Genomic DNA, 10,000 nt, shown 5'->3' on the forward strand with positions numbered 1-10,000 from the left:
TACGGTGGCTGACTCCATGCACCGCCATTTTTATTCCAATTTCATTCAGGCCGAACATATCGTCGAACCTGTCATATATGTATGTGTATGTGTATGTGTATGTGTCACACCATGTCATGCTCTACCTTCACGTTTTTCATTCAGTGTGAAACACAAACAAACCGATTGTTAAAATGACCATCAAATATCGAAAGCATCCGCGTTACGGGTCTTCCAACAATACGGTACGTATAGGCCTTCATGCCTCACCTTCGGACCTCTTCCGACAAAGCCCAGGTTTCTTAATACAGTAGTGTATCATTTCAGTAGTATCGTTTTCATAATCTATCTATAATAATTCCAGTAATCTCTGTGTGTCTGTGTGTGTGTGTGTGTGTGTGTGTGTGTGTGTGTTTGTCTGTGACCGCTGTTTCTCGACAACTACCGGTCCGATATACTTGAAACTTGCCAGGTATATTGCTGGGGACCCGAGGATGTGCCTTTTCAAGGTTTGAAATTAATCGGAGAAGTAGTTACCGAGCTATGGCGATTTAGCCGTTCGCCGTTCGCTTTGGCTTTGCGAATGGACCAAACCATTTCATGTAAATAGAGGGGGGGGGGGGGGGGGGGTTCTACCGTACTCGCAAGCCGTTCGCTTTGGCTTTGCGAATGGACCAAACCATTTCATGTAAATAGAGGGGGGGGGGGGGGGTTCTGTGGTCGTTACTGCCACGTGGTTTCAAAGTTTTTTGTTGTTGTTGTTGTTTGCACGCATGTTTTTTTGCACCCACGTACGGGCACGCCCTAGTAGTAATAATAATAATAAAGTAAATATGACCATAACACTTTAATCCCAATGTCGTGAATGAAAAGTTAATGGATTGAAGCGGTGTATGGTTCATAAATCAATGATAAGTGGTGTAACCACGGCAGTAAGGAATTAGCCGTGGTTTTTTAATAGGAATTTCATTTTCGTAATAATGATAACGTAATGTTAATATTATAATAAATGTAATCGTAACACTAATCCCTTCGTAGTGACTGCAATTACAAGATGTTAAAATATATCTTCTATATATTAAAGTAGCGGCAGTTTTGTGTCACGCTAAATCATTACATCTATCTTCAACTAAAGCATCAAACAAGCCCGGCTACGCCGCTGTTAGACTTTATGTAAACTAGAATAAAAGACCCGTTGCTTCGCTGATGGAAATACCAATCTTTGCTGCGATGACTAATCTATGGGGGAAGAAAAATAAAACGATTTCTGGGAGATCCTGCTTGCTCTCCGTGCAGGGATAATCGACATCACGTGTTGGAATTTGCAGTTTTGACACGCATGTCCATGTACCCATAAAAACTTATTTTTCTTTATTTTTTGGATCACAAACACTCCCGGAAGTTACCCGAAACCACCCTAGTTTGATTTATTGAAAGCAGTTAATCCGTTCTCAAGTTATAACACAACAAACAAACAAACAAAGACAGACAGACACGGCTCCTTTTACAATATAGATTTTCATTTACGGACGTATGGTTATTTCACAGTTTACAGTTAAAGAAATTACAATGTTCAAATGCGAGACATTGACCGAGGTAAAAAATTTTTTTTACCTCCGCCACCAAAAGTGGATGGAGGTTATGTTTTCACCCCTGTATGTTTGTTTGTCTATCTATTTGTGCACAGGATATCTCAAAAGGTTGTGGACGGATTCGGACGAAATTTGGCAGAGATGTAGCGTATGTGACAAGGAGGAAATGAATCGATTTTGGTGAAGATCCGGATTCGGCTCCGGCTACGAGAATTTTGAAAGCGATTCTTCACCATTGGGGGATCGGGCCAAAAACAATACATAGCAGGATATCTCAAACGTTATGGATGGATTTGGACGAAGCTTGTTGGACAGGTTGTGTGTGTGACAAGGAAGAATCGATTCAATTTTGGTGATGATCCGGATACGGATCCAGCTAGTATAATTTTTGAAGTGATTCTTCACCATTGGGAGATAGGGCCAACGAGGCAGAGGTATGCTCTCTATTGAGTGCCGTTCTAGTTTACATATGCTTTTACATTTTTAACGTAAATTTTCATTTCTGGAGGTATTGTTATTTCACAGTTTACAGTTATAGAAATTACAATTTTGAAATGCTAGACATCGATTGAGATTTATTTATTTATTTTTTTACATACGCTTTTACAGTTGTTTATGTAAATTTTCATTTACAGATGCTTTCAGACAGTTCTGTGATTTTTCCCAGTGTAACGGCTTCAATGTCTGTCGGCATGCCAAATTTCAGCTTTCTACGTCACCCGGAAGGTACTGAACATTAATGTCAGTCAGACAGTAGTTAGAAAGAGCTTTATATATTAGAACACTAGTATACCCCAGATGTTGCCTGATACTGGGATGAACTGCTCCAATTGTAACTTGCACATCGTCTTCATCATCATCATCATAATAATCTTGCTCTGCGTAGCAATATTCCTCAAATTCATCACAATTTACATCCTGAGAAACCTGAAAAATAAAAAGTCAAACAATGTATGTCATCGACAAGATTACACAGACTTCTCGCTCTAACGAAGGGTTCATGACCAAAACGTCAGTTTTCATTTACTTCCTATGATAGTTAGCACAACTGTCAACCTCCAATTCGTTTAGAATGTGCCGACAAGACTCGACCAATTCTAAGGTACCAATATCAGAGACGGGGTCAATGGTTTGCCGAAGCTTATCAATGTAGGTTTACTATAAAAATCCACACAGACAACGGCCATATGGAGATCATCGCATCCCAATATAACAAGTCAGCTTGGAGCGTCATGTGCCGACTTTCCAAATGCTGACGTATGAATGCTAAACGAGGCCTTTTGTGCATGCGCTGTATTCACACAGACTGGATTCTTCTCGCAAGGCACTTTTAACCTGCCGTTGCTAGTACGACATCTGTGATTCAACATAGTTTTCAGCATTTAGACAAAAGAGTGGCAATTTATTAATGGTCAACAATTAATTGTTCTGTTCCTGAATGCAAATCGACCAAAAGTATGAGAATAGAGGAAAATATGAGAAATATCCGTGGATGATAGGAGTCGAGTTCATACCATAGCTAATACAATTAGCATAGCTAATACCATACCATAGCTATAAGAGGCTCTGCTAATACCACAGCTAAATAGGATACCACAGCTAATACCATAGCTATAGGAGGCCGTGGTTATTACACATACAAACGGACGCTTCTACCTTCACCAAAAGATGCAAAAATAAAAAATAAAAAAAATTGTACAATTGATCTTGGGCCCCAAGAACCAAACAAAAACATATATATATATATATATATATATATATATATATGTTTATAACAGTACTCACAGCCCCACTCTCCTCTCCCCATACCTAGCATGATTAATAGTAAATATCACCACTTTAAACTGACCCTATGCAATGCCAAGCCCCAGATATAACCTTCCTATGGGTATTGAGAAATTCCAATTGAGCTAAACACCGTCATCCCGGTGTTTCACAGGCAGGGTGATTCATCAATGTGTGTACCATCCCTCGGATGGATGTTAAACTGGGCATCCAGTCTGCCAGAATTCATTGGGGGATGTTAAAGACCCCACCGTGTCCTTTTCAGAGAGTAAGCGAGCGATCACCGGCACCCTGAATAAGTTCCAAATGCCTGCCCTAACCAGCAGAGGCAATGCATCAGTGGCTGCTCCCTCAACCAATGATGCTATCTCACAGCCTTGTGCTGCATATGAATGAAGAATCGGTGTCAAGAAGTATGAAGGTTTGAGTAGAATGTGCCATTCTACGACCCTTTCACGGCCCACGTGGTCGGAAGTTTTTGCAGTACGAGCTGCAAGATATCAAGTTTTTGGACGAGTTTATCAGAAAGTTCTCCAAATCTTTCGTTTGGCAGAGACAACCCCTTTCTCACAGGTATGTTTCAAAGTATTTTCAGGTTCCTTAAAAGATTTGTGATCCATTTCATTCTAAAATCCTTATCTGGCATGCATGATACACGTCCAGTCCACCTAAATGGACCTCATTGCTTGGGGTTTCTGTGCATGCGCACCGAGCCATTTGGGGAAGATTACGCGATTTTCAAAGTCGTGTTTTGGTTGATAGAACCGGGAAGATCAAAACCCGTGAGCACACAACTCATAAAACGTATATAACCACAATTTGGGTAACAACAACACAAATTAGTTATAGGGTATCTACTTCCAAGGAAATCAGGTTATATGATGTAGTACCACTGCTGGCACATTGCACAATGTACTGCTTTTGCATTGGATCAACAGAGATATGCATTATTATACCTACAAGCCGTCTATCTTGGGTTTATAATAAAATAATTAAACCTGGTCTAAATAACCCTCGTCTTTCTCATGAAGGGAGAGGCATCAATGTGGGTGCCATCCCTTGGATGGATGTTAAGCCGGTGTCTCATCTGTCAGCACTGGTTGTTGATGGATATTAAAGATCCTACTGTGTGCTTCATGAAGAGTAGGCGAGTTATCACCAGCACCCTGAACAAATTACAAATTCCTGTTCCAATTCCAGGGAGGCACCGCATCAGCAGCACTCAGCTACCCTCCCAGCAATGACGCAACCAGCAGCCACACAAGAATGAACAAATTAGCTCGACTATATGCAGGCCCAAAATTGAGTTGCTCTTCCATTAAAATATCATTCAGCTCTTTTTGATAAATGCAGAAGAATAAAAACGAGAACAACAACAACAAAATCATAGCCTCTGGCCAATTATTCTCATGTTTCTTTTTTGACTTTTCAAAGCAATATATGGTACTCTACCACAATTTAAACCCCACTGAAACCCACCCATCCTCACTGAAATCCAAATAACCTTCAAGACCTTAAGCATATAACACTTCCACACGATCCAACACCACCAATTCTCCCCCCCCCCCCACCCCCCAAAAAACCTCACCTTTTTCTCTTGCACTTGATCGTTGTAGGTTTTTTCATTGATTCCATCACTACAGAAACACGAATTGGAATACTATATTTAAATTTTCATAATTTCTCTTCTCCCAAGCTCCCCCCACCAAAACTTATCACTACAAGTCACGTGATATCCAAATAACGTGCACTCACGAGCAAAGTGAAGTTGATTTGGAGTGAAGAACTGAATCTGCGGAACAAAACAAACAAACCGAATAAGCACAAAGCATGCACAAGAGAAGCCAAAATTAAACAGAAAAGTTAAAATTTATTTTTAAAGAAGTTTCTAATTCCTCTCAAACTTTTTCTTTCCTTTGTCTTTCACCCTCTCTCTCGATCTATCTTATTCCCTCTTTGTAATTTGGCGCTACTGTTCATTCGCAATGGAGAGAAAACACTTCAAAACTAGACCGACACTCGGTAGAGTGCATACCTCTGCCAGGATGAACAGTTTACATTTTGTATCCACTAATAGGCAGTGAAAGTAATCCACTAATAAAACTGTGAGTTTTACATACACTTATGACAGTATCTGAACTAAGATCAAAATTCTGCTCTGTCGGAGGGTTCTCTTGAAAGCTTGACAGGCAGAGCTTATGTACATGGCAGTGACGTCATTGCGTGCGCTCATTGAAAGCTGGAGAACTGAAGATATATTTGGATTGGTTGCTCCCGGCTGCATCCAGGCGATTCCATATAATGAGTATAATGAGTATAATGAGTGGATACCAGAGATAATGTTGCCGTGTGGCAGACGGTACTTATCGCTCCCATTAGGGTACAGCATAACTGGATGGGATACCTTAATGGCAGTTCACCACTGATGGTATGTAATCGCATAGTAACTGAGATATATATATAACGTGCACTCTATATATATATATATTAGGGTGGTGCTCAAAATAATAAAAAAATTTTTTTTACTGGGACATGGCTTTATGTTGTTCCTTTTGTTCCAAAATGAAAAGACACCAAATATGAAAGCAATCTGATTTTATTTAGGGGTGCCACATCAGCCTTCAAACTAAAGGTGTCTACAAAACTTTTCTATATATGGATCGAAAGCAAAACCAGAAGTTTGTTTTATGAAAATCCACCCTCCACTCACTTTCTTTGTATTCTAGCAAACACAAGTTACAATAGCTGCACAAATAGCACTATATTGCTATGAAAACTCAAATTCAATGATAACAATCCAAATGTTCAGTTCATAAAATGAAGAGACACCATATCACATAATATAAAAAAACCCAAATATAATGAGAAATGTAACTTTTTTTTTTTTTTTTGTTTTTTTTTTTTTGTTTTTTTTTTTTTTTTTTTTGTTTTTTGTATACAAGATCGAGGCTCGTGAAAGAGCGAACATTAATCACACAGAAAGACAAACCGACACATAAAACATATAACATCGGGAGCGGTAGACAAGATGGGGAGAGAGGGGGAAGGACACAAACACAACATTTGAGAGCAGGGACCGAGAGACATGGAGACATCGAGAGATCTGAGAGAGGGCGAGGGCTTTGGGGGGGGGGGGCATGGGAAGGGGGCGGTGGGAGAGGTATAAAACATATGGACACTGCCAGGACTTCCAGGAAAGAAGTTGGAATTTCAAACAAGGTGGATCTGGGGTGAATTAGCGGGGGTAGAAAAGATCAAGGTTTTGGATGGGGGAAGATAAGAGATGGTGGTGAACAGCTGTTTTAAAGACCTGGAGGGAGGAGTGGGATTGAAGGGAGTGAGGGAGTTTGTTCCAGAGGCGGGAGAAAAGAGGAATGAAAGAGTGAAGGTGAGCAGAGAGCCGAGATTTCGGCAGTTTAACCATCAGAGGGTTGCTGGCAGATCTTGTGCGACCTGTAGGAATATTTGGGGGACAGAGCACAGAGAGAGCTGGGGGTGCAAGGCCGGAGAGGAGTCGGTAGAAGACAGAAAGACCACCTACCTGCCTGCGGTGAGTGAGTGAAAGGCCCTCAGAGATAGCTTCATCGCGGGAGATTCCAATAATTCTGAAAGCTTTGGTTTCAACAGCGTGAAGCCGAGCTAGGTGTGAGGCAGGAGCACCGGCCCATAGGGGAGAACAGTATTCCATTGAGCTGCGGATGAAAGCCTTGTATGTGGTGAGGAGCTCAGGTGTGCCGAGGAAGGACTTCGCACGACGGAGGATGCCCAGTCGGCGACTGGCTTTGGAGGCCAGCTTGGAAATGTGGTTTTCCCAAGAAAGATCATGGCAGATAGTGAGACCCAAAATCTTGAGCGACAGAACTTCTTGGAGAGGATTGTTGAGAAAGTAGATGGGAGGGTTGTCCAGTCGATCTTTTCGGAGAGACATAGTAAGAGTGTGAGATTTGTCAGGATTGAAAGACATGTTCCACTTGTTTGACCAGTCTGTGATTTTGTCCAGGTCTTCAGAGAGTGAGGAGGCAGCAGACTGCCGATCTGAGGGAAGAGGAATGGAGCGGCAGAGAGTGGAGTCATCAGCAAAGAGATAGAGAGGATTTTCGAGAGAGTCAGAGAGATCATTGATGAAGACCAGAAAAAGCACGGGGCCCAGAACACTGCCTTGGGGAACTCCAGCCTGAACAGGAAGAGGAGATGAGAGAAACCCATTCAGGGCCACACGTTGACGACGACTAGAGAGGAAGTCCGCCAGCCATGCGTGGAGATTTCCATGGATACCAAAGGAGGAGAGTTTGGTGAGCAGAGCGGGGTGCCAGACCGTGTCGAAGGCACGTGATATGTCGAGGGAGACAGCTCTAATTTCCTGTTTGGCATTGAGGACCTCCATCCATTGTTGAGACAGCAGAAGCAGCATGTCCAGAGTAGAGTGACCTGGTCTGAAACCAAATTGATGATCAGAGATCAAGCCATTGGAGAAGAGGAAAGATTTCATATCCGAAGCAATGATGGATTCCATGACTTTGCTGATAATTGGGAGAAGGCTGATTGGTCTGTAGTTGCTAGGATCTGTTTTTGCACCTTTTTTGTGCAAAGCGGTGATGTTGGCTGATTTCCAAGCAGATGGCAGTTGACCTTGAGCAAAAGAGAGGGTGAAGAGAACAGAGAGAGGGTGAGATAGAGCAGCAGAGCAGGATTTTAGGACCCGTGGGCTGATGCCGTCGGGTCCAGTTGCAGAATCAGAGTCGAGGGTTGACAGAAACTTTTCCACCTTGTCAGGAGGAAAGGACACGGAGTCCAGGAGCAGCAGGGTACGACTGGGTATGGTGGGTACAGAGAGGGATGGGTTTGGGACACAAGATTTAGAGGCAAACACAGAGTTGAGGCATTCAGCTTTTTCACGTGCGGAGTCAGCTGTGTAGCCGTTTGAGGTAAGGGAGGGGATGGAGGGGGAACAAACACCAGAAACTGATTTGACCAGACGCCACCAGGATTTGGAAGAGGGAGACAGATAAGAGAGTTCGGTCTTGAGAACGGAGAGATATTGTTTCCTGGCTCTCCTGAGGGTGGACACACACTTGTTTCGGGCTTTGTGAAAGGAAATGAGATTTCCTTCCGTTGGATTTGCTTTCCAGGAGACGAAGGCAAGTTGTTTCTGGGCAACAGCCTCACCACAAGATTCCGTGTACCATGGACGGGAGGAAGGGTATGACAACTGAAGACGAGATGGGATAAATCTGTGCATGAGAGAGAGCAATTTACTTTGGAAGAATTCCCAGGATGAGTTGATGTCAGAGGTGGTAGAGATGGGAGACCAGTCCAGATGATTGATGGCTGCTTGAAGACCGTGCCAGTTGGCACGAGACCAACGTGCCACGAGTCTCTCAAGCCACGAGTTGGCTTGAGAATTGATCGTGAAACTCCTATTTCTGGGCCTGTTTCACCACTGTTGCCTTCTTGGCATCGGGGTACATCTTCCTGTGAGCAGCAACAACTTGGAGCAGAGCTTGCTTTTGCTCTTCATCCTTTGTAAGGAGCTTATTGTAGTATTGTATCAATGCGACACCCCTTTCTGCCCTGTCGTTCACCACGACTAAGCCAATGGTGGCTTTCTTTGCTTCCTGAAAGCTGGTTTCTTGCTCCCATGAACCAGGATCCTTATCCATCCAATCAGTTGGGGTCCCTAGGATGCTGAAGAAATGCTTGGTGTGTTTTGTTATGAGGCCAGCGATTGACAGGGTGGTTCCTTGTTTGATAGCTGGTCTCTTTGGAGAGGGGTTTTCACCGTCATTTTTCAATGCTTCAATCATATTGATCTTGCTTTCTTTGTCAATTCTGGTGTCAAAGAATGCAAATGCCACTAGTACTGGGCTCATGTACCACGTGTGGCGGCCAAGTGCCTTCAAGGCTGCCTGAGCCATCTTCTGATTGATTTGTTCAAACTTTTCCAACTTCTTGAAGAGGTTAATGTCATTCAGGGGAGCCTCAATAGCTTGTGGAGCCCGAAACCAAGCCTGTACATACACAAGGCAGACAAAAATGTTGAAGGCTCGGAGTTCTCTCGCCTCTCGAAGTGTCAAGTGGAACTCTGACCGAAACATGAACACCTGTAGTGAATATAGTGCTTTTGCCATCCATCTGGCTCTGTGCATTGCTCCTGGAGCCATGATCCGGATTCCACGAGGTGGGATTCCTCCCATGTAGATGACAGTCAGTTCTAGGAGTTCACGATAATCATCTCGTGGCTGCTGATCTTTCAAACACACAAGAACGTTTTTGCTTCCAACACAGTGTCTACAGATCCCATTGAAGCCTTCCTCTCTGAGAATTGATCGTGAAGAAACTTCCTGTCCTCGGGGTTGGTGATTATGGCCTCCGAATCTGCATGCCTAAGATCAAACGTCTTCTCCAAGGAGGCCTTGAAGGATGCTTCCTTTTTCTCTTGGGTCGCACCACCCCGCTTTGCACATTTTTGGAGGCTCCTCCATTCTTCATATAGCCTCTCCAAACGATGGATGCAGTGCTGCTTCGCCGTTGTAGGTAGATGAGCTTTTTCCCAGAACTTCACAACCTCTTCAATGGTGAGGGTTGCACTCTCCCGGGCAGTGCGATTCTCCTTCTTCAGGTGATGGAAAAACAGGACAAGAGAT

At 43.2% G+C, this 10,000-nt stretch overlaps 1 protein-coding gene across 5 annotated transcripts in view; it reads right to left on the bottom strand.

The window, feature by feature from the left end:
• LOC137413806 (uncharacterized) overlaps positions 1–10,000 on the bottom strand; it is a 62,782-nt gene that overhangs the window by 48,672 nt on the left and 4,110 nt on the right. For 3 of the 5 annotated variants that reach the window (XM_068099244.2, XM_078766149.1, XM_078766151.1), the window contains exons 2-4: positions 5,112–5,148; positions 4,945–4,993; positions 2,365–2,498 (exon numbers count right to left, since the gene is read on the bottom strand). In XM_068099244.2, coding sequence (XP_067955345.2) covers positions 2,365–2,498; positions 4,945–4,993; positions 5,112–5,148 — 220 coding nt within the window. The remainder of the gene's footprint in view (positions 1–2,364; positions 2,499–4,944; positions 4,994–5,111; positions 5,149–10,000) is intronic. The other 2 variants (XM_078766152.1, XM_078766153.1) reach the window with 1 other exon arrangement.

The sequence above is a fragment of the Myxine glutinosa genome, chromosome 12 (assembly GCF_964187855.1).
Source record: "Myxine glutinosa chromosome 12, kmMyxGlut1.1, whole genome shotgun sequence".
Lineage (NCBI taxonomy): Eukaryota > Metazoa > Chordata > Myxini > Myxiniformes > Myxinidae > Myxine > Myxine glutinosa.